Source organism: Canis lupus, chromosome 11 (assembly GCF_048164855.1).
Source record: "Canis lupus baileyi chromosome 11, mCanLup2.hap1, whole genome shotgun sequence".
Taxonomy (NCBI): Eukaryota; Metazoa; Chordata; class Mammalia; order Carnivora; family Canidae; genus Canis; species Canis lupus.
The window spans coordinates 7,837,262-7,861,998 of NC_132848.1; the positions used below are offsets into that span (position 1 = coordinate 7,837,262).

The 24,737-nt window shown below is 47.0% G+C and overlaps 1 protein-coding gene and 1 long non-coding RNA gene across 3 annotated transcripts in view; one reads left to right on the forward strand and one right to left on the reverse strand.

Moving 5' to 3' along the window:
- Window positions 1–35: 35 nt before the first annotated feature.
- LOC140600497 (uncharacterized) lies at window positions 36–2,352 on the reverse strand. Its single transcript, XM_072768768.1, has 3 exons — window positions 2,103–2,352; window positions 1,435–2,067; window positions 36–852 (listed from the first exon to the last, which is right to left on the reverse strand). Exons 1-3 carry the CDS (start codon window positions 2,350–2,352, stop codon window positions 575–577), a joined length of 1,161 nt encoding a protein of 386 aa, XP_072624869.1. The 3' UTR covers window positions 36–574.
- Window positions 2,353–3,080: 728 nt separating this feature from the next.
- The window catches only part of LOC140642455 (uncharacterized), a 29,115-nt gene continuing 7,458 nt past the window's right edge, over window positions 3,081–24,737 (forward strand). For both annotated transcript variants that reach the window (XR_012038880.1, XR_012038879.1), the window contains exons 1-5: window positions 3,081–7,228; window positions 22,746–22,851; window positions 23,247–23,396; window positions 23,496–23,616; window positions 24,169–24,336. This is a non-coding gene — a long non-coding RNA (uncharacterized lncRNA). The remainder of the gene's footprint in view (window positions 7,229–22,745; window positions 22,852–23,246; window positions 23,397–23,495; window positions 23,617–24,168; window positions 24,337–24,737) is intronic.

Below are 24,737 nucleotides of genomic sequence, written 5' to 3' on the forward strand. Positions count from 1 at the left end.
AGTTTTTAAAAAATGAAAAGGCTTGATGACAGAGATAGGATTTTCAATGGGCCTTTATGGGTAGGTATATTTTTGCATGGGTCCGAAAGATACTGGGGGCTATTTCAGATAAAAACAATATAAGCAAAGCATACTGTGAAACATGAGGTACATTTCAGTGTGTTGTGTGAAACAAGGTTGAGGGACTGAGGCCCCTTGGCGAAATTCTTTGAGAGCTAAGCAGACTAGATTTCAGTTGGCAGGAGCTTGGAGTGATTATTTTTGGGGGTAAATTATGAAACGAAAGAAGATAATTGCAGTTACAGCTGGATGGAGTTGAGGGCGGTCAGAGCAGGGAAAGCTCAGATGGAAGCTGTTGCAGTTTTCCTGCCGTGTGGTCATGATGAAGGGCTGATAAGCTGAGGGCCGTCACACTGGGCAAAGATAAGAGTGTTTGAGGCTGGAGCGGAGATGGCTGATAAGAGCTGTGTCTCGGTGAGGAGTACCTTGGTGTCGGCGCTGTCGGCAGCAGTTGGATTGTGGAAAGGAACTGGGTGCAGCTGAGGTAGGTAGTGACTACGTTGGAAACTGTATTCTAATGTGTCCATGCTGACGACCAGACCGCTGAAAACCTGTATATTGTGACAGATGCCATGTGGTCTGAGGGCAGGATCACGTGGCCCCGCGCGCCAAGTGGAGGCCGATGCCAGGCACCCCCGTCACTGCAGGGCCAGGTGGGCCGCCTCCGAGCCGCGCGGTTGGTCCCGTGTCTGCAGGCTTCTGGTGAGCAGCACTGTGACGCACAAATTCCCGCTTTTGTCAGGGAAAGGGTTTCACTGCAAGTGTGTTCTGTGCATGCACAAAAACAAATACCTAAAAAACACAAACGCACACACAAAATAAATCCATTAAGTGGATTAATTGGAGGGATTTCACAGGGACATCCCAAACTACCTTTCAGCAGTTGCCTTAAAGCGCTTACAGCAAGCCTTGGGCAGTCCGCTGTGTTTTTATTTTCTGAATTTGCATATCACACACAAATGTTCACTTACTTCGAATCGTGTCAGGAGGGGTTTGTGGTAATTTGAAAACAAGTTCTTCGTGAAATTGTGTACAGAACCGCAACGAAAGGACGGTGTCCAGCCAGCCACTTGGCAGTTTTATCAGAATCCTACCGAGCTTCAAGCGGTAGAGACGCTCTGGCTCCTCCCGCGAGGAGGCCCACGGGAGCGGCCCACGGGAGCGGCCCACGGGAGCGGGCCCCGCGCCGCCTTCCCGCCCGGGCGTCCGGCCGCCGCGCTGCCCCCGCGGAGCCGACTGCGCACGCGCGCCGCGCCCCGCCCCGCCCCCGCCCCGCGGGCCCCGCTGCAGGGCCACCGGCCGAGCCCCAGTCCCGAACAGTTCCTAAGTCACAAGCACGGGCACGTTACTGGTTTCCCTGAGCCTCTCATTTACCCGGGCGCTCTGCGTCACGCCGGGCCGATCTCGCTTCGCCTCCGCGAGGCGCGAAGTCACCTGCCTGCCCCAGCGGCCCCGGGAGTCTGCGCCGCAGGCCGGGCCGCGCGTCCCCGCCGGCTTCCCCCGCACGAAGGACCGTGCGGCTCGGGGGCAGCCGCGGGGCGCGGAGGCGCCGGAAGCTCCGAGCTGGGGCCGCAGCGCGACGTGTCCACTTCGACGGCGCGGAGGGCCGCCATTTTCCTTGCGGGCAGACACCGGGAGAAGCCGGGGGCGCCGCCCGGCCCCGCGAAGCTCGCTGCGGGGCGGGGCGGGGCGGGAGGGGGCGCGGCCCGCGGCCCCCGCGCCTCGGTGACGTGGACCTGGGGTCCCCCCTCCGGGGGCGGCCTCGGGGCCGCACGTCGAACGCCGCCGAGGCGGGGCCCCGGATGTAAGATGGCGGCGCGGGGGGCGGCCGCGCGGGCCGGTCACGTGGTGGGGAGTAGCGCGCGAGCCGCCTTAAGCGGTCTCTATGGTTCGGCCGCACGCACAGGAGCAGCCGCGTGTGCTCGCGCGCGGAGCCGCCGCCGCCGCCGCCGCCGCCCGGACGCCCGGCCCGGCCCGGCCTCCGCTTTACGGGGCTTTTGTTCCCGTCTCGCGTCGGGCCGGGGCGGGCGGGATGTGGGCACTTCCGGGCGGAGCGGGGAGCGCGGCGGCGGCGGCGGCGGCGGCGGCGGCGGCGGGGACGGTCTCCCGGAGCCGAGCGCCGCCTCTGCTCCCGGGGCGCGGCCGCGCGGCGCTGGGCGGGGCCGACGTGGCGGCGGAGGAAGGACGGAGGAGAGCGGCGGCCGCTCGGCTGGCGGCGGCCGGGCGCGCCGCCTCCCGACACCAGGGCCCTGGCTGAGGTAGTAGTTTGTGCTGTTGGTCGGGCTGTGACATTGCCCGCTGTGGAGATAACTGCGCAAGCTACTGCCTTGCTAGTGCTGGTGACGCTCGGCGCGGCGGACGACAATGGCCGGGCGCCCCTTTGTGTGGCGGGGCGCGGGGGCGGGGGCGGCCGCGGCCGGGAGCTCGGCGGGCGGGCGGGCGGCCTGCGGGGCGGCGGGGCTGCGAGCCGGGCCTGCCCGGGCGTGACGTGCCGCGGGCCGCGGCGGGAACTCGGGCGCCGGGCGGTGGGCGGTGGGCGGTGGGGGGCGCGGCCGCGGGGGGCGCGGGGTCGGGGCCGGCGGGGCGGGGCGGGGCTGGGCGGGGGGCCCGGGGGCCGGGGGCCCGGCTCGGGAGCGGTTCCGCTCGGCGGTGGCCGGAGTGTAGCGTCCGCGCCTCAGCAGCCGGGGGCCCTGAGGATGTGAACTTGAAGCGATGAAAAGTTTCTCTTTCAACTTTGAAACTCTTTGAATGAGAACATGGAATCCGCGGTGAACTGTACTTTTGAGGTTTTTTTTCCTTTCCTCCCCCCCCCCCCCCCACGTGTGAGACAAATAAATTCTCTCTCCGGTGTGCTGTGGCTTTTTTTTTTTTTTTTCCTTTCCTCCCCCTTCTCCCTTGGAGTCCGGCGTCGGGCCCTCCCCGCCTCCCCCGCCCCCTCCCCTCCTCCCCCGCCCCCTCCCCTCCTCCCCTCCCCTCCTCCCCTCCTCCCCTTCCTCCTCCCCCGCCGTCTGGGCCGTTCTGCTGCGGGAGGGCAGCGTGTCGGGGGCCGGGCGGCGACCCCGGGTGACCCCGGCTGCCCCGGGGCGGGGGCGGGAAGGCGAGGCGGGTCGGTGGAGCGCGGTGGCGTCTGCCCCCCCCCCCCCCCGCCCCCCAGGCTGCCTTTGACTTTCCAGAGCGCGTCTTGGATGGGACCAGTCACAGAACCTGCGGTTCGATTTTTTTGATGTTTCATTGGGGGGAAAAAAGGTGATTCGTTAAGAAAAAAAAAAACAAAACCGTGTGGGGGGTGCTCTAAGGAGAAAGGCCGCCGCCCGACGGAGCCCTCGGTGCGCTCGCAGGCGCGGGGCTGGAGCGCGGGCGCGGAGCCGAGGTCGGACGTCGGCCGGCCGGGCGCCGCGACCCTGGTGCCGGAGGACTGCAAGTTCAGGGCCCTGCTAAATGCCAGGGCGCCACGTCACCTCGGGATTCCTGGGGAAACGGAGAAAATCGTGCCCGGCCGCCGCCTCCCCGCCCCGGGGCAGCCCTGGAGGGTCAGCAGTGCCCCGCCTGCGACCAGAGGGGGCGGCTCCTGCGGCGGTCGGCGGGACTCTGGATCGGCCCTGCCGCCCGGGTACTCTGGCTCTCCTCTGTTTTGCGTTTCAGCCGTGACTCCGCATTGCCCACATGATGGGGACACTTTGGGGTCGTCAGCTGTCTGAGGGAACCCCCCCCCATACGTGTCTCTTGTTGCCTGAATTCCGGGAGGAGCCCCTGCTTCCCGCCAACGAACCTGTCCTGCCGCGGTCCTGGTCACGCTGCAGCCTCCAGTGTTCCCACCCCGCCATCCGCCTTTCGCTTTTCTGTTCCTCTGCACACCAGAGAAAAATTGCCTGTTGAACCTGTTTTGACTTTGTGACAATTTCCTACAAGATGAATTTGCCTTCTTATAAGTACAACTCAAGGTCCGGTATTTCTGACATTTATCTGGCACAATGAGCTTTTCGTTCAAGGCCTGGGTTTCAAGCACTTTTGGTAATTTGTATTAGCAAAGGCCACAGATGGGAAAGAATAAGGCATTACTTTGGGTGCTGGTCTCAAAGTTTCTGCCAGAGGAAAGATTGGGGTACGGTCATGACCTCTTGATGTCACCCTCAATTATTGGAAGCACGGGTATTAACTGTTTAGGGCACATCTGGAGAAGGGTCTTTGGAAACAGTTTTGCTTCAAATGCCCCAGAGTTAGAGTTCCTGATCTAGTCTTAACATATAAAAACTATGTTAATAAGCCATTTAAAAATAAAATTACTTTTGGGCAGGTAGACAAGACTGATGAGCAAGGGTGCACTCAAGACCCTGTCTTGGGGAGTAACCCCAAAAGAGTTGTTGCCAGAGGAACCTGACAGCAGAAGTTAGCTCTTCGGTGTATAGGAACCAGGTGCCAAGACGGCTGCAAGAATTCTTTGTGACTTTGTGTTTTCTCTCCATACCGCTTCGTACACCCCACCCTCTCCATCGTAAAGAAACGTGACAAGAGAATACTTCTCTGTAATTCTGCAATGAAAGGGAAGTAGGACCATCGTCGTCAAAAATAAGTTAGAATCAACGACCATTTGTGTAAAAATCTAAAAAGCCCTGGAACCGTTGATTACCTAGACAATCAAGGCAAAAATATTAAAATCACCTGAACGATTGTCTAATACAATTCATTAAGTGTTTCTGTTAAATCATCCTGGTTGGGCATCATGGGGAAAGCAGAAAAATTGTGTGACTAGGTCGCATCCCCAACGGAACAGGCGGTTAGAAAGATACCACATGAAGTGCTTAATCAAGACGTGGACGGGTGGGAAAAGCATTGGTGACCTAGTTCACTTTTGAGACCTGGCAGGAAAGTGGAGGTGGAGGCCTGTTGCACACTTAGACTGGCTCTCGTAGCTTAGAGAAGGCTCTCGATTAAGTTCATTGCCTCTGGTGGCAAGGTGGAATTGGGATCTTGGAGGTGAGTGACAGCAGTTGTACTGGGCGATCCTCTGGGTGGCTGACACTTCAGTTTAGCCTTGGCTGCTACTAATATGCTGGGGCTGTCCCCTGAATTAGTTTAAGAGAAATAATACTAGCTTTACTTTGTAGTCTGCTTGCTTATGTCAGGTTGAGAGTTGTGTATGTTTTTGGTTAGTTTAAATTTTCATTTTACAGTTATCTTTTTTATTTTTATTTTATTTTTATTTATGATAGTCACAGAGAGAGAGAGAGAGAGAGAGAGGGAGGGAGGGAGGGAGGGAAAGACACAGGCAGAGGGAGAAGCAGGCTCCATGCACCAGGAGCTCGATGTGGGCTTCGATCCCGGGTCTCCAGGATCGTGCCCTGGGCCAAAGGCAGGCACCAAACCGCTGTACCACCCAGGGATCCCTACAGTTATCTTTTTTAAAAGTGCCGTTTGGTTCGGATGTAATGGAATTGTGCCTACACACTTTTCCGGCTACTCAATTTGAATAGGATCCTTTACGCTACACTGTTGACACCTAATGATACAAAGTTGGCCTTTAATTATATATCAAATAGGAGCAAACCTAAGATAAAAGTCTTGTGTTGGTTTTAAAGGATAAATTCTTAGTTCTCCTTTTCAACCTCAAACACCACTTTCTGAAAAGACACCATTTGCTTTTAGTTAGGTTTCAAATTCTGTTACTTCTATAATGATAAAATTGGGAGTGTTTTGTCACGCAGATCCAGGTCTCTCGGGAGGCCAAATAGCGTCAAATGTCACGGAACAGTCATATAAATTAAGGACTAAGAAGTGCCTGTGGACGTTGGTAATTTAGGTAATTCGTGTAGTTGTAATGCTGTGTTTTATAGATGAAAAATCTCACTGCTCTCTGGTTGAGTAACAAGCCACAACTATGTGCATTTCATACCACTTTGAACATAACAAAAAAGTATTAAGATTCAGAGGTTGCTGTTTCATTCAGCTGGTTGCACGTAGTATATTTAAAAGCCCCTAGTAAGCAGAAAAGCATGTAGATACAAGGAATGGGCTAATTGTCATAGTAGTAACATGAACTTGAGGTTACCCGATTAGACGGCACAAACAGCTGACTAAACTCTTAAAAAAACAAATAAGCTAATGGGATATATTTTCCTGTTTTTAGAGGAACATTATATACTATTTAATGAGACTTCAGGTGATTTGTCAGAATAAGAATCCTATCTCCCTTTACTTTCTTTTTTAGTGAATGAAAGTCATGCAGAAGAAGTAACTTCTAGGTAAATCCATTCATTCTAGTTATGTAACAAATATGTCGTGTACCTACTGTGTACCAGGCAGTGGGGCTGCACGGAAGGCTAAAATGAACAAATCTTTGGCCTTGATGGAATGCACATTCTAACAGAAATTTCTGATAGTCTTTTGATGATAGTAACATGTTGTGAACCTTATCCAGTGGGCCACAGGGGTTGTTTTCCGACTTGAGTTCCACTCGGGAACCTACTGTAGAGCCCTTGCACTAGAATCACTAGTGGTATTGTGGTTATATTTTTAAAAAAATAAAAGCCATTTTTTCCCTTCAGTTTTTGTTGCAATTGTACCTTTGTTTAAAAAAAAAAAAAACAAAGATTCAGTCTTACCAGAGCAGCAGAAAATGTAATGTCTGGCTCTGCAGTCTTTGAGAATTCTCCAGGGCCCTGAGGTATCCCATACTGGGGGATGTATGTTCCAAACATTGTAGGAGATCAAAGAAGCAAGAGTGCACTACCAGTAGAGTGTGGAGCCGGCCTCAGAGAATGCTTGTCTCTGCAGCCGAGGTGTTGGGTGGTTGTGATGGTGCAGGTCAGGGACAGCTGATGATGAGCCTTGCAGGGACCGAGTGCAGGAGAGAAAGAATCAAGTATTTCTCCTGCATTGCACAAACTATACTTCAGGGTAGCTAAATGCTTGCGAAGGACATTTTCTCATTCTCCTATGATTCCAGCTTACAGATGCAGGTGGCATGATACAAGTAGGATGGTACCATTTCCCAGCGGCGAATGAACCAAGCTAGGCTTCTCCAGTGGCTGGGAAAGCTATTCAGGGCAATGCTGATGGGGAGCACGGATCAGGCTGACGGCACCTGAACCCCCCTGATCAGTCTCCACCTAACCTCCTTTGCACCCACGGTGTTGGAGTAGAAGCACAGAACACTGTCCGTGAAATTCAGGTAATTGAACTTGACTCTCCTTCAGCTTCTAGATCCGACTGCTGATTAATAGGAAATTTAAGACAGAGGAACATTTACATCATCACAGGGTTTGCAATTAGCAAAATACACACCGATAAATTGTCCATGACAAATGACCTGGTCTCCCCCTTCCCCCCCAAAAAAATTGTTTTTCAAGAAAAAAGGGAAGGAGAACCTATAGGTTAAAACCTTTTTCTGAAACTGTTGAGATCACCTTTGTAGCAAATCACCATGGCTCTTGTATACATTATACCATAGGAAATACACGATTCACATCATGTCACATCAAAACCAAGGAGAGCTTAAACAGGCAAGATGAGGATCAGGAGCCTGTGTACTTTATTATTCCTGATGCAGGGCAGCCCTGGTGGCTCAGCAGTTTAGCGCTGCCTTCAGTCCAGGTCGTGATCCTGGAGCCCCGGGAACAAGTCCCACGATGTGTCTCACGACGGGCTCCCTGCAGGGAGCCTGCTTCTCCCTCTGCCTATGTCTGCCCTTCTTCCTCTCTCTCTGTGTTTCTCACGAATAAATAAATAAAATATTAAAAAAAATTATTCCTGATGCACCTCTTCTTGCACCTCCCTCTACCCACACAGATAGTTTTCTTTATAGTCTCAATCTTTGTGAACTGAGGGGCATGTCTTCAAACATCCCACGTGAAGAGAGGACTGGTGGCGAATTGGATTCCTTCATACCTGAAACTGACAGCTCTCTGGAGAACACATGAGAGTTTCTGGGCTGACGTCATTACCTGCTGGACTGAGATTTCCAGCCTCCCACATATTTCTTCTTAATTATGACTCCGTTTTCCTCTCCTGTTAGGACTTTCATTTTTCTCTGTCCTTCATTCTACTAGCTCAGGTATCACCTTGTATTTTCAATCCATTTTGTTTGCTTTTTTTTTTTTTAATTGAGGTATAATTGACCTATAACATTAGTTTCAGATATATAGCATGATTCCATATCTGTGTATGTGGCAAACACCAGGACAAGTCTATTAACATCCCTCACTATGCAGAGCTACAAACAAATTTTTTTTTCTTGTGACAAGATTTACTCTCAGCAACTTCGATTACACAACACAGCATACATGATTAACTGTAGTCACTGTGCTGTACATTACATCCTCGGGACTTATTTATTTTATAGATGGAAGTAACTTTTGACTTCTCCTCTCATTTTGTCTGTGCCTGACCTCTGTCAACCTCCAATCTGTTCTCTGGATCTGTGAGCTCAGTTTTTTTTGGGTGTGTGTGTTTTAAGATTCCACGTATAAACAAGATCATATTGTATATATGTCGTTCCCTGAGTGACTTACTTCACTTAGCATAATGCCATTAAGGTTGGTGGTGTTGCAAATGGCAAGATTTCCTTCTTTTTTTTATGATGGAGTAATAGTCCATTACATCCATATATATCAGGTTTTCTTTAACTGTTCATGTACCGATCAATGCTTGGGTTTGTCCGTATCTTGGCTATTGTAAATAATGTTACAGTGAACATGGGGTGCATATATCTTTTTGAGTTCATGTTTTCATTTCTGTTAAACTCACCAAGAGACCTAGCAGTCCTTTGCAATGTGCAGAACTCATCTGGATTCTGATTTAATCAATACAAAAATATTTCTAAGTCTCCTGTAGTGATTTAAATACCGATCATCTGAAGTTAAAGAACTGTTAATATTTGATAACATTATCCTAGTTGTGTTTTTATTTATTTTTTATTTTTTTAAAGATTTTATTTATTTATTCATGATAGACACAGGGAGAGAGAGAGAGAGAGAGAGAGAGAGAGAGAGAGAGGCAGAAAGAGAAGCAGGCTCCATGCCGGGAGCCTGATGTGGGACTTGATCCTGGGGCTCCAGGATCATGCCCCGGGCCAAAGGCAGGCACTAAACCACTGAGCCACCCAGGGATCCCCTAGTTGTGTTTTTAAAAGCTACTTTTAGGATATGCATATAGAGAATTTACCAGTGAAGGGATATGATGTATAGAATTTGCTTTATGCTTCAGACTCACCCATGGTCTGCAGGAGGCATGTACATGGATGGGAGGATATGTGAAAGAAGCTTGCCCTTGTGTTGGCGTTTGTTGAGCCTGGGTGACAGAGAGGTTTATTTCTTTTTAAACTGAAGTGTAGTTGACATACAGTATTATATTAGTTGCAGGTGTACAACATAGTGATCTGGCGACTATATACATTGTGAAATGCTCACCACGGTAGGTGTAGTCGCCATCTGTCACCACACAAAGTTACTACAGTATTAGTCACTATGCTGTATACCTCTCATCCCCGTGACTTATTTATTCTATAACTGGAAGTTTGTACCTCTTAATCTTACCCTTCATCTATTTTGCCCATTTTCCCAGTCCCCCTCCCGCCCGCCTTTCTGGCAATCCCTCATTTTCCGTATTTGTCAATCTGTTTTTGCTGTTAGATCCCGCATTCAAGTGAAACATATTTGTCTTTCTCTGTGTGACGTGGTTCACTTAGCATAACTCCCTTTATGTCCATCCATGTTGTCATGAATGGCAAGACTGATGGCTGAGTGGTAGTCCATTGTGTAGACATACATCTGTCTTATCCATTCACCTATTGATGGACGCTCAGGCTGCTTGCATAGCTTGGCTTTTGTGAATAATGCAGTGAACATAAGGGTGAACATATATTTTTGAGTGAGTGTTTTTATTTTCCTTGGGTAAATAGCCAGAAGTGCGATTACCGGATCATTTGGTGTTTGTCTTTAATTTTTTGAAGAGCCTCCCTGTGCTTTTCCACAATAGTTGCACCAGTTTGTATTCCCACCAACAGTGCACGAAGGCTCCTTTTTCTGTACATCCTCACTAACACTTATCTCTTGTCTGTTTGATATAGCCATTCTGACAGATGTGAGGTGATATCTCATTGTGGTTTTGACTTGAATTTCCCTGATGATGAGTAATGTTTTCACGTGAGCATCTTTTCATGCGTCTGCCTGCCATCTTTATGTCATCTTTGGAAAAACGTGTGTTTGAGTCCTGTGTCCATTTTTAATTGGATTATTTGTTTTTTTAATGCTGAGTTGCATGATTTCGGTATATAGCTTGGATATTAACCCCTTATCAGATATACCATTTGCAAATATCACGTCTCATTTAGTAGGCTGCAGTTTTGTTTCGATGATGGTTTCCTTTGCTGTGCAAAAGCTTTTTAGTTTGATGAAAGTCCTGATTGTTTATTTTTGCTTTGGTTTCCCTTGTCTGAGAAGACAGATACAGAAAAATATTACTAAGGCTGATACACAGAAGTTTACTGCAACAGAGCAGTTCTTTATACTAATTCTACTTTTCTGTATGTTTGGAAGTTTCCATAATAAAAAACTAAAAAATAACAAGGAAACAGAACAAGAGAAAAAAAAGAATTCTGTAGTTGAAAGAGAATCAAAGGGAAGAATGAGAACTCCCAGCATTCCACACAAAAATTAATAGGATGAAGTGTTCTGGGGGGGGCATCCTCCCAGACTGCTTTGAAATATCACCTCGAACTCTATCACAGGATCAATCCATTTTCCTTATGATCCAGATCAAATTTGTTGACTTGTACAATGAAAGTTCACACACACCCACTGCAAGAATACTACTGTTTAAGTGTATCTGTTTAATTCTAATTTTAATTTAATTCTCTAATGGGAATAGGATAAGGGATGTGTTTAGAACCTGCACTATTAAGTGTTCTGTATGTACAAAATAATTGCTCTAATGTTACCCTATTAATCTTAAAAACTTCCCATTTTTAAATATTGGCATTTTGCCAGTTCTGTAGCCTTTTTGTAGTGTTAATAGCATCCTTTAAGAGAAAAAAAAAAAAAAAATCTCTAGGACGCCTGGGTGGCTCAGCAGTTCAGCATCTGCCTTCAGCCCAGGGCGTGATCCTGGGGTCCTGGGATCAAGTCCCAATCAGGCTCCCCGCATGGAGCCTGCTTCTCCCCCTGCCTGTGTCTCTGCCTCTCTCTGTGTCTCTCATGAATAAATAAATAAAATGTTAAAAAAAAAATCTAAAACGAGTATTCTAAGCTAAAACGATTTGAAAATACTTTTTTGGGGGGGCTTCAACTTTCATTAAGATTAGTTTGTTCCATTTTAAATGATCAGCTATAATTGTTCTAGCATTTATTTATTAGATTTTTGTATCTCTACTTAAAAAAACTATTCCTTAATTTTTACTACATGTATGTTTTATCAATATATAGTATACAGTGTTCCCACTAAGCCATGTTAACTTTTAGTAGTTATAGTTGACCCTTGATCACCATGGGGGCTAGGGGTGCCAACCCCCCGTGCAGCTGAAATCCATGTATAACTTTTGATTCCCCAAAGCTTAACTACCAATAGCCTGCTATTGCCTGGAAGCCTGATAACATAAACAGTCAATTAACACATATTTGTATGTTATATGTATTATATACTGCATTCTTAAAGTAAGCTAGGGAAAAGAAGATGTTAAGAAAATCATAAGGGAAAATATGTTTACTGTACTGTATTTATATTTAAAAAATCTACCTATGAGTGGACTTGCAGTTTAAACCTGTGTTCAAGGATCACCTGTAGTCGATTGTCCTCTACCTAAACCATATTATTAAGGTAATACTCTAAATAGTGCTATTCTTTGGATATATTAGCACACTGCAAAGGTTAAGTTGTCAGTTGTACTATTTGCTTTGGGTCGAAAAGAAACAATGGTTTTGTGTTTTACCATTACAGAAATCATCAGGTTACTGAACACCCACCACGTACCAGGGATACACACATGTATATAAATAATATTATTGAAGGAAAACAACTCATTAAAGCATTATAGATGTCATAATTCTTTCAATTTAGAAATACTGTCAATATTAAATAGTTTTAATTTCCAAGTATGCATCCTACTGGCTTGTAACTTAGTACCTTTTTCTCTGTGGAAACTTAGCAAACCACTATCTGGACTCAGTTTTAGATTTTGAAATTATCCGTGACCTTACCTACTACAGACATGGGCATTTTCCATTTTAACCCTGGGGTTTCAGTTGTCTTTGAGTAATATTAATAATTATTATGTGTATCGATGTTACAACTACTAATACCTTCCCTAACCGCTGGTGAGGGTTAAGCCCGATGGAGTTCATTATGCTCAAACTGACTGTTCCTTAAACTCCACCCGATTTTGTGTTATGACCCCTTCCTTGTCATTTGAGTTTCTTATTACCATTTTTTTCTTTTTTCTTGTTACCATTTTTTAAAAAAGATTTTTATTTATTCATAAGAGACACGGAGAGAGGGAGAGAGGCAGAGATACAGGCAGAGGTTGAGAAGCAGGCTCCGTGCAGGGAAGCCCAATGTGGGACTCGATCCCGGGACTCCAGGATCACGCCCTGGGCCACAGGCAGACGCTAAACTGCTTAGCCACCCAGGGATCCCGTCTTGTTATTGTTTTATTTTAGGGAATCAAAGCCACCATTCCCACAGTTAGACATTCTCTAGTAATCGAGTCATACCATAAGTAGAGAGATTCCAGAAGCAGAAAGGTCCACCACTCCCACAGACATCACACACTTTATCCCAAACGTTAGTATGCAAGTTCCAAAATGACTTTTGGGCATTTGGGTCCGACGTTCATTTTTCTTTCATCATAACCTGCCCGCCCCGTGTCTTTTTCCCAGTGTTTTTGTGACTATGCAAAAACAATATTCCCCTTTTCCAAAAAAATAAAAAAAAACAGTTGGAGGTATAAAGGTGGTTGTGATGTCAGGTTTCGTGTATATTTTTAACATCAGAAAAGGTGAGCAAGAAAACGCAGCTGGTGGTCTTACAGGTGCATATGTGGTGTGCAGTTATGTTGAAAGGCACGCATTCGAGTGAGGCTACGTGGAAAGTCATCTTGGGGGACAGGTGGAGTTTTGAAGTGCTAAGAAAATAATTGAATGAAACTAGGGCCATAAAATTGCCAGAAAGAATGTTGGCTGAATCCTCCAAGGTTTTAGGAGCTCTGGGCATAGAAAAGCCCTAAGAGTGAGAATGAGATCAAGTTGAACACCAGAGCTGAACCCCTAGATGAATTTTGGGGAAAGGAGGGACTTTCGGGAAAGATGAAAAAGGAGCTAGGATCATTCACTCACTCATTTTTTAAAATTTGTATATTTATTAGGTATCAAGATGAATAAGAAATACGTCCTGGCCTCAGGGAACTTTCCTAGGTGAGGAAATAGATGTGTGTAAATACCAAAGCAGAATAGAATAGATGCTGTTTGGATCTCCCTGGGGCAGGGGTGCCTTGGGCTGCAGAGCACTGATCAGGGACGTGAGCAGGAATCAGTACAAGACACAGGAATAAGCATGTTCTCAAGATGATAAGAATGACGGAATGGGCATTTCTGGATATAAGAATGGCATGAGAAAAGTTACACAAAAGGGCATAGACTTTCAAGGACCATATAGTCTAACGTAGACGTTCTACAGGAATCGGGCCAGGACATGGGTGGTGGTGTAAAGAAAGCGGCTGGAAGTAGAGAATGGGTGGCATCATGAGTGACCTGCGCGAGGAAGGAATTTATTACTACTCTCTCTCTTTCTTTTTTTTTAGTTTTGAGATATAATCTGATGTATAGCATTAGATTAGTTTCAGGTATTTAATAAGTGATCTGTATGTATAATCGCAAAATCATCACCACACTGTGCTAGTTAACATTTGTCACCCTACACAGGTAACATCTTTTTGTGTGTGTGTGATTTACTATCTAGTAACTTTCAAATATGCAATACAGTATTAATTCTATTCATCATTGCATTCCCAGGACTTACTTCTGTTGTAACTGGATGTCTGTACCTTTTGACCCCCTTCACCCGTTTCACCCGTTACCCACCCTCTGCCTCTGGCAACCACCAGTCTGTTCTCTGTATCTATGAATTCATCCTAAAAAGTCAATTTATAGATTCCACATTTAAATGAGATCATATAGTATTTGTCTTTCTCTGACTTATTTTACTTATAATGCCTTCAGGGTCCATCTATGTTGTCACAAGTGGCAAGACTTCATTATTTTTTATGGCTGAATAATTCTGTGTGTGTGTGTGTATGTGTGTGTGTGTGTGTGTATACACCTTTCTTCATTCATCTGTCCATGAACATTTAAATTGTTTCCATGTCTTGGCTATTGTAAGTAATGCTACATGTTCACTGTACATGAACATGAGGGTGCATATGTCTTTTTGAGTTAGTGTTTGTTTTCTTCAGTTAAATACCCAGAAGTGGAATTGCTGGATCACACGGTAGTTCCATATTTAATTTTTTGAGGAACTCCGTACTGTTTTCACAGTGGCAGCACCAATTTACATTCTTACTAATAGTGCATGAGGGTTCTCTTTTCTCCACATTCTCACCAACACTTGTTATTTCTTATCTTCTTGGTACTGGCCATTCTGACTGCTGTGAGGTGATATCTCACTGTGATTTTTGTTCCCTGACGGTTAGTGATGTTGAGCACCTTTTCATGTACCTGTTTGTTATCTGTTTGTCTTAATTGGAAAACTGTCTTTATTTGGATCCTTTCTTTGCCCATTTTTAAAGAAGATTTTTTAAAACTTATTTTAGAGACAAAGAGCAGGGGAAGGGGGGGGCAGAGGGAGAGAGAGAGAATCTTAAGCATATTCCCCATTGAGTGCAGAGCCCAGTGCAAGGCTTGGTCATATGACCTCTGAGATCATGACCTGAGCAGAAGAGTCAGATGCTCAAATGACTCAGCCACCCAGGAACCCATCTTTGCCATTTTTTTAATTTGATTTTTTTTTTTTTTTGCTATTAAGTTGTATGAATTCTTTATATATTTTGGATATTATTATTATTATTGTTTATGATAGTCACAGAGAGAGAGAGAGAGAGGCAGAGACACAGGCAGAGGGAGAAGCAGGCTCCATGCACCGGGAGCCTGATGTGGGATTCGATCCCGGGTCTCCAGGATCGCGCCCTGGGCCAAAGGCAGGTGCCAAACCACTGCGCCACCCAGGGATCCCCTATTTTGGATATTAATACCTTATCAAATACATGATTTGCCAATATTTTCTCCCATTCAATAGGTTGCCTTTTCAACTATTATTTAGGAATAAGAAACACATGTCGCTTTTGAAGAGGGAAGTTACACAAGGGGAAAAGAAAATTACACTCACAAAACCTGAGGGGAGTGGTAGGGGAAGGATTGTTTATTATGAGATGAGAATGTTGGTAGGTGGATAGAGGAAAAATGAGAGGAGATAAAGAGATTCTAGATTGAATATACTAGAAAAGGGATAATTATAATAGGATAAGGTTCTGTGTTATAGTAGCTACTGTGTTATGGGGAAATATGGAAAATATACATATTGAAAGCATCCTATAGGAAAAAAACTAAAGCATCCCATAGGTATGTTGATTGTTCTGTCTGTGGTAATCATCTGAAGACACATTTCGAAGTGCTTTAGAAGAGCAACCAACAAATGTTTTTGTCACGGGACAGACAGTAAATATTTTAGGTTTAGCAAGTCATCTATGGTATCTATTTGCATATGCTGCTGTTTCTTCTCTTTTTCCCTCTTTGCAAATGTCAAATTAGGGGCACCGGGCTGACTCCATTGGTGGAGCATATGACTCTTGATCTCAGGATTGTGAGTTTGAGTCCCATGTTGGGTGTACAAATTACTTTAAAATCTTTAAAAAAAAAAAAAAAAAAAAAGTAAACTTATTCTTAGCTCATGGCGCATACAGAAGGGCCATAGGCCAGATTTGGCCTGCAGGCCAGAGTTTGCTGATCCCTGCTTTAGAACTTAGCTTTCCTGATGGAGCATTTGGTATTCTTTCTCTCAGTAGATGAAGAAAGGTAAAGGTCTTTCGTGGAGAATATAAAGTTTGAATAATATATTTGAATGCATGTGACCCCTGAGCTGCTTTTGACCATTATCATTCAGATTTGTGACTGTGATTGCTAACTATTTGGGGCCATATAAGCCTGTCTTCCTTTCTGTCCTTTTTCCTTTTTCCAACTGTGGTATCTTAAAAATTATATCAGCAGGGGGGTGGGGGTGGGGGCTCAGTTGGTTAAGCATCTGACTCTTGATTTTGGCTCGGGTCATGCACTCAGTCAAGGTTGTGAGATCAAGCCCTCCCTCCTGCCATGGGGCTCCGTGCTCAGAGAATCTGCTGGAGATTCTCTCCCCCTCCCTTTGTCCCTCCCCTCACTTTCTCTAAAAATCAAAGCAAAACTAATCTGCAAATCGTTTGACACTTCTCATTAAAAAATAGTTTATGTTTAATTACAGAGAAGAAACAAGGTTACCAGAGGGGAGGTCTTTGGGGGGGATGGAGGAAATAGGTGTTGGAGATGGAGTGCAGTTACCATGATGAGCACTGAGTAATGTACAGAGTTTCAATTGTACACTTGAAACTAATATAACACTGGTGTCTATACTGGAATTAAAATGTAAAAAACCCGTAAGTATATCATACACTATATTAGGTAAGAAAGGAAGAAAAGTCTATGTTCTGTTCCCTTGAATCTTGGTGGCTTCTGTGACTGCCCCAACAGATAGAATGTGACAGAAATGACACTGGTCCTGAGATAGGATCATAAAACATACAAAATCTGCCTTCCTTTCTCTCCCTCGCCCGCCATGACACATTTTGAAGCTGCAAGCTGCTAAGTAAGAGCAGCTCTCCTGAAGCTTCCATGCTCAAGAGACCATGGGAGAGCACAGGGAGATGGGGAGAGGTGTCTGAGGAACTCCAGGTGACTTGCCCCCAGTTATTTAAGTCTTCCCTGCCCGGGCACCACACATAGGAGCGAGCACAGCCTCAGATGATTCCAGCACCGGCTCCCAGCAAGCTTCTGAAGACGACCCACGCGAGAACCACCCAGCTAAGCCCAGTTGGGTCACAGAACCGGAAGAGATGATAAAATATTGTTTTAAGCCAAAGTTTTGTGGTGATTTGTTTCATAGCAGGTGACTAGAAATGACTGGGGGAGTCTGGAAATGGAGCATTACCCTAACATGATCTAAAACCCATGGCGGCAGCTTTGAAGCTGAGCTGCTGGCACACGTAGGAAGGGCCTTGAAGACCTTAGTAGCAAAAGTGTGGTGGCTCTGGAGGTTGTCAGTAGAGCTTAAAGGAAAGTGAGGGAAAGACTATTAAAGCTCAAAGAGAAGCCACTGTTAATAAAACTGTTGCCTGTGACAATGTAGAACTAGAAAATGGACCCAACGAACTGATGGATCGGCCTGAAGAGTTTTCAGTCTAGGGATGGAAAGTTTCACCTGCTTTCTTGTAGCTGTCTGTCTCAAAATACAGCCTCTCGTGTGCTATAGAAGAAATGACTTTTCATGCAAAACTTAGAGGAAATAAAAAGGAGGCAGGACTTACTGGGTTAGAAGATACAACCAGTGTCTCCCAACAGGATATGCATGAAGTTAACAAAAGGCCACGGGAGGAAAAAGTCAAAATCGTGGTCCTGTCATGAAAACTTCCCGGGGTAAAGATGAGGCCAGGGATTTGACTGGAAAATCCAGACTCCAGAAGGATTGAGGGTGGTGTCTCCTGAATCCTCACCAAAAGAAAAGCTAAAGGATCCTTTCCATTAAGCAATAAGAATTCTAATATTAAAGACGCTGATGCTCAGGAGCTCTCCAGGGAGGCCAAGGTAGCCAAGATTTGTTGATGTGGCTTTTGTCTAATGAAGTAAATGCCAATAAAATAATAAGATTCATAGGAAACCTTCAAAGCTTTTAAGAAAATTATACTTGTAGAAATACTACCAGCTTGGACTAGGAAGAGAAATGGAAAGAAGATTTTAGATCCTGGAACTTTTACAGGCAGAAACCAGGCTGATGAAACTACTAAACTTAAAACATGGGCTATATTTTTTGGAATAGGAAGGATAACTCAGCGGAACTAAGATCCCAGAGGATGATGCCAGGAGCTGAGGAGAATCACTGTAGGCAGTTGAAGAGAAGCCTGCTTATGGGACTGCCAAGTGCACCCATGTGGGGTGTGCTGGGGCTGCAGGTGGCTGCATGCCTGTCGTTTGCTCTGTATTGCGAGTGTTTATAGTGGTTATTTGGTGCCTACCCCACCATATTTATTGTGTGTGGACAGATAATATGTGTCTCTAGCTCACAGGTTTTCAGACCCAGAGGAATGGTATTTTCCTCTAGGAAAAATGCAGTTTTCTCATTGGTTTCCTTTCTTTTCTTTTTTCTTTTTTTTCCTTCCTTCCTTCCTTCCTTCCTTCCTTCCTTCCTTCCTTCCTTCCTTCCTTCCTTCCTTCCTTCCTTCCTTCCTTCCTTTCCTTTCTTTTTCTTCCTGTAACTTTTTTTTTTGAAAAAAGATTTTATTTATTTATTCATGAGAGATAAGCAGAGACACAGGCAGAGGGAGAAGCAGGCTCCATGCAGGGAGCCGGATGTAGGACTCGATCCCAGGACCCAGGATCACGCCCTGGGTCGAAGGCAGACACTCAACCACGGAGCCACCCAGGTGCCCCTTTTTTTGTAACTTTAAAATCACAAGATAAGACAAGACAAATATAATGTAACTAGAATGGCTGTAAAATAAACACAAAGATTCTTCCTGTGGAATCTCATGTTCGTATATTCTAAGTACCTAACACAGGGCCTACCTAGTATGTAATACTTTTTTGGGTAAATGTTAGTTTTCCCCTGGCATTCTTTTTTCCTCTCAAGGAAGTTATTTTATTCGTGGTGTCCAGCTCCCTTATGCTGATTTCCGTTCACGAGGGCTTTCCACCCCAGTGCCCTAGCCTCTCCATATGCTCTGGACATTTTCTGACCACTTACTATCATCCTGACTCTGAACTTGCCTATCTTAATTTTTCAAAAACTTACAGAGTAACTGGGAAGTCAAGATGAAGCATGCTAAAGTGCTAACACCAAAATTTTACTGTGATTGTAATGGCAACTTTCAATGTTTACCCTGTGTAGTAAGCAGAGGATTTCAAACACTTTTGCAGGCCCTCTGACTGGTTTGGGTAAGAACCCTGAAGGTCATGGCATTCATGTTCCTTTCTAATGCAGAGCTGCCGTTTTTAGGGACATAATACAGCATAGAAATGGTGCTGAAATCTGTCCTGGCTCCTTTTCCTCTTAGGGGCTAACTGTGAAGCTTTGGGGCCAAGGTCAGATGTACTTCTGGTCTCCTTTTCCCTGGCATTTTGAATAAGATTCTAATCTAATTAAAACTAACGTCAGTAGCACTGCTCAAGAGGAGAACCTAAAGGAAAATTTTTTTTAAGATTTTATTTATTCGTGAGAGACACAGAGGTAGAGACACAGGCAGAGGGAGAAGCAGGGAGCCCAATGTGGGACTCTATCCTGGATCCTGGGGTCATGACCTGAACTGAAGGCAGATGCTCAACCCCTGAGCCACCCAGGCGTCCCAGGAAAAGGATTTTTGAAGGAAGGGGGTGTTGGAAAAGAGGGCAGCTTTACATGAATTGTTTTGCCTTGGAAAATACATGTGCTCATGTAATTCTGTGGGTCAGTGAATATATATACACACACATGCATATATAGTTATTTAACCAGTATTACCGAGTATCACTATGGGACTCTTCCAATGTTCTAGCTTCTTTGGGGATAAAATCAATCAGAGCCCCTTATTCTGCAGGACTGGTCTGTGTAAGGTTTTGGCGCTGGGCACTGTGTGGGGCCTAGGCAATGAGCAGAGCTGCCCACTGCAGGGTTTTGCATAACGGTAGACGCTGTCTCTTACTGCAGTGCGTACGCATTTTTGGATTTTAAAATGATGTTGAGTTGTCAGGAAAGCTGAATTCCAGCGACAATAATCTCTTTCTGTAAACTAAAAGCTTCCAAGGCCTTAATAAGAAAGAAATAATCTGACCTTAAGAATGAATTTATTACTAAGTGAAACTTAATTCACAAAAGAAATTTTCTCTACTATTGGGGCCATTGTTGGTTTTGGCTTCGTTTTTAATTGACATTTTTAGTTGTTTTGGTCGATATTGAAGTTGAGTTCAAAGATACATCTCCTCTGAGGATGCAGTGTAAAGAGGATTTGGTAAATAATGTAAAATCAGAGTTTCCAAGTGTTTTTGGAGCAATTCTCTTTCGCCTTTGCACCATATGTGTGGCTCTTTGCGTGTTCTACGACGCGCAGCTACTCCTTTCCTACACAAATACATGTGCTCTCATTTTTCTCTTCTTCAGTTTCTTCACTTCTTCTTTTCGTCTGCCTCATTTCTTCATTGTGTCTTATGTAAGGTACAGCCATCTTCGGAGAGAAGGGATGTGGCACCAGAAACAGGGGAGCCTCACAGTTGACTCGTCATGGGACTCTGCTGCTGACTCGTCATGGGACTCTGCGCAGGCCTCTAACCAGGAAATTGGGGGAGTCAGTGCGGGTCATGGAGTTCAGTGATGACAGAGGCATGAACAAAATCTCATGACCTCAGGGCCCCAGCAGAGGCAGCTGCACATATTTCCACTGCCACCATTTACCTGATAGGCTTAGATGATCCAGCAGTGAGTTATTCTGTGCAAGACAGAGCAGGGGCTTTAGAGCCAGGAGCCAAGGGGTTATTTCCTCTCAATGCTATTTACGTGACCTCAGGTGACTTTCTTAATCTCGTTTATCCTGTTTCCTTGTTTATGACACCTGCCATGAAAGGTCATTCTGAGGATCACAGATGATACCTAAAATGCCCAGCAAAGTCCCGACACAAGGGTGGTGTTCATGAGTGGGAGCTACTTGAGGGAGTCTAAAAAGTCTCTTTTCAATGCTTAATACAGGGGCCTTGGGTGGCTCAGTGGTTGAGCGTCTGCCTTCGGCCTAGGGCATGATCCTGGGGTCCCAGGATCGAGTCCTGCATCGGGGTCCACCACAGGGAGCCTGCTTCTCCCTCTGCCTGTGTTTCTGCCTCTCTCCGTGTCTCTCATGAATAAATATTTAAAAATAAAAAAAAATTAAAAATGCTTAATACACCCTTATAATCTCAACCTTGACCTCTGTCTCTGCCTTTCTCTCTCTCCCTCTCTCTCTCACACACAGAGCATTTGCTGCTCTAAGCTCCTGAAATTGTGTAGCCATGTCACCATTTTAAAAGTGGGTTTCTGTTGGGGTGCCTGGGTGGTGCAGTTGCCTAAGCGTCCGACTCTAGGTTTCGGGTCAGGTTGTGATCCTGGGGTTGTGGGATTGAGCCCTGCATCAGGCTCTGCATTCACTGGGGAGTCTGCTTGAATTTCTCTCGTCCTCTGCCCCTCCCCCTGTGCTCACCTACTCTATAAAATAAATACATCTTTAAAAAAAGTGGCCTTTTGTTATCGGCAGAGTGATCCTCTTGCTGGTTTAAAGGAACATTATGAGATAACCGAGAAAAAGTTAAAAAGCAGAACTGCATTATTTCCTTATTCTCTGGAAATTCTAACTCATCATCTCCCATGCCTAACTGTGATGTCAAAAACAAAAGCCGATCCAATTCTTTTCTTGGTGATTTAAGTCTAGCCCTCCTGGAACTAGGGCAGCCCTTTGGCTTGCTAGCAACTGCACCAGCAGCGCTGTTACATTGCTTGGATGGATAAAGAAATGGTGAGGAGTCATTTTACATATCACCCAGTTCTACAGAAACTAAAAAACTGACCCAGACAAATGGCTGGACGCCCCAGGACTGTGGATCAGTATGTTATCCCCCCATTAGAGCACCAGATCCTCTTGACTGCTTCCCGGCCAGGACACAGGACCAGTGAGAACCAAGTGGCACTGGTCGGAAGAGGTGGGGGGGTCACATGGGGATAGCAGGCTGCGGCTCCTGGGAGAGGTGCGCCGTCTGCCGAGGTGGACAGCATTGCTGTTGTGACAGGTGCCTTTTTAGCCAAAGCAATAACAAATCTTCCCTTGTGTAAATGACAGATGGTCAAGATTGTTACTGCCATTTCCAGCAAACCCAAAAGAGGGAAAACAAATAAGTGGCGTGTAGAGTTCTTGGTTTTCAAGAATACTGGGGAAAATTTTGTAACAGCATAGCTTTAACAAGGTTCTACGGCGCGTTGGTCAACAGACCAAGTGTGCCACATCCATGGCGCCCACACCCCTGTCCCTGGGATCTGTGAATTGGCTACATGGTAAAAGGGAATTGGGGTTACAGATGGAGGAAAGGTTGCCGATCAGATGGCCTAAAAATAGGGTGACTATCCTGGATTCTCCAGTGGGCCCAGTGTAATCAAGGGGTTGGAGGAGGCCCGAAGGTCGGGAGTCAGAAGCAGGGTTATGGGATGTGGGGGAGGACTTGACCCACCTCTGTTGAGGCTGAAAGGGGCTAGGAGCCCAGGGTCGGGGTGGCCTCTGGGCGCTGGAGAAGCCAGAGATCCGCATTCCGCCCTAGAGCCTTCAGAAAGGCCCAGTGACACCTGGACTCTAGTCCGGGGAGACTCATTTGGGACCCCTTCCCTCCAGAACTGTGAGCGCACGATTCATATTGTTTTAGGCCATTCCAGCTCGTTCCAGCAGCAGTGGAAGGTTGACACAGCATTGAGCTCTGAACGTCTAAATATCTGAAGTCCGTGAGCCCAACCTTCATCTCTTCCCTGTTTGTAAGAGACTGAATGACAAAGCCCAAGCGAGGCACAGGAAAGTGCCAGCCCCTGCATGGCTGGCCCGATCTGCGGAGGCGCCCAGCGCTTCCTGTCCTTGCACCCGCCCCGGGCCCGCCTTGGACCCTGGGGCCCCCCCGTCCCCCGGTTGTCGCGTCTCCCCGGGAGGGCACCCAGTCTGGCTGGGACAGGATGGGCGACCCCACGCCGACCACCTAGGTGAGTTACCGTCAGCCGACAGAACCATGAGACAACAGTACTGTTCAGCGCCTAGTTTTGGGGGGGTAGTTTTATAGCAACAAGTACCATCCCTTGGGGGCCCAGACGTAGAGTTTCTGTAAAGCTTCTGGCCCTGCGAGCTGCTAGCCTAGGTGACCTTACTCTCTCCGTTCTAGAATTCCCACGGAGCTTGCGGATACCACGTATCTTCTTACGTACATAGGATTTCCTCCTCAGCTGGACTCTGTGATCTTCCAAGAGGATGGACAGTGGAAGTGCCTTCTGGAGTCCCTTCGTGTCCTAGTACTGGACAAACAATGTAACTGGTGAGCTGCTGAGCACTGGATTAAGAGCATTCTTGGCCATTTTAGCTCTCTGCCAAAGATTTTAGCCTCGGCTCTTTCTCATGGCCTCTTCTGGGGCAGTCTTTCAGGGCACGGTTATGGAAGCGTGTGTGGCGGGGGCAGCCTTGGGTCTTTGCTCCTGAAGACAGTCCGTGGCCGCCGAGGAGCAGCAGCAGCAGCAGCTGGGCCTGCCCCAGACCTGGTAAGTGAGACGCTGGGGTGGGACCCAGCATTCTGGCCTAACGAGCCTTTCAGGGGCTGCTGCTGCCGCAGGCTAAGCACAAGCATCACTGGGGGTTGGGACAGAGGTCTGTTTTAAGGTCAGAAGGCCAAGGATTGTTTCATTAAACTGCATTTATTAAATATGCACCTGCATGTGCCGGGCGTTGTGCAGGGCGCAGGGGACACTAAGGTTTGTCTCTGCCTGTGGGCTGAGGGACATGGTGGCGCATGGTTTGCACAACAGGAGTGAGACCTGCTGCTGCTATCCCTGCCCTCTGAGGGAGCGAGGCCTGGAGTTTTGGCCTCATCTTTCTACCTGTGGGTCAGACCCCAGGGAGGAAGGAATCCTTAGGAACCCCTGTATGGGAACGTGTCTGTGTTGAAGGCCACCCACTTAGGAGCTCATTACATACTTTAGACGCGAGCTCCCCGCGAACCCTGGGCTGGGTGGGGAGGCGCGATGGTTGTCCTAATCCTGTCACTTACAGGTAACGCGTTAGAGCCGCTCTCATTTCACCCTGTTTTCCCCCAGGCCTAGCTGGGTGTTGGAAGAGAACTCAACACCCCGCACAGGTGATTGTCAAATATAACGTCGTTCGAAGCGTGTTCTGAAGCTTGTTCGCCCCGTGAGTCCCCGACACCCCTTCCCTTGGAAGCTGTAAGCGGTGTCTGCATTCTGCCCGACCCCGGTACCCCAATGGTAAGCAGAAAAGCCCCCTGTCCTTCCGCCGTGCCTCTGCCCCCAAGGCGCTGATGTCTGTACGGGGGTGGGGGTGGGGGGGACTGGTTGGATCAAAGGATCTCTGTGCTTTCAGGGAGTGTGCTCCCAGCGGTGCTCTCACCGGTGCTCCCATCAGTGCTCCCACCACTGCTCCCAGCAGAGCTCCCAGTGGAGCTCCCATCGGTGCTCCCATAAGTGCTCCCAGTAGTGCTCACATTAGTGCTCCCAGCGGTGCTCCCAGTGATACGTGCAGCCTGTGCAGCCCCGGCCTTCCTGAACGACACTGGGTTCCTCCGGTTTGGGCCGAGGCGGTGCACGGGAGCGGGTGCCGGGCCGCCTCCGCCTTCCCTGGCCCCGGCTAGGGACACCCCCCACCCCCC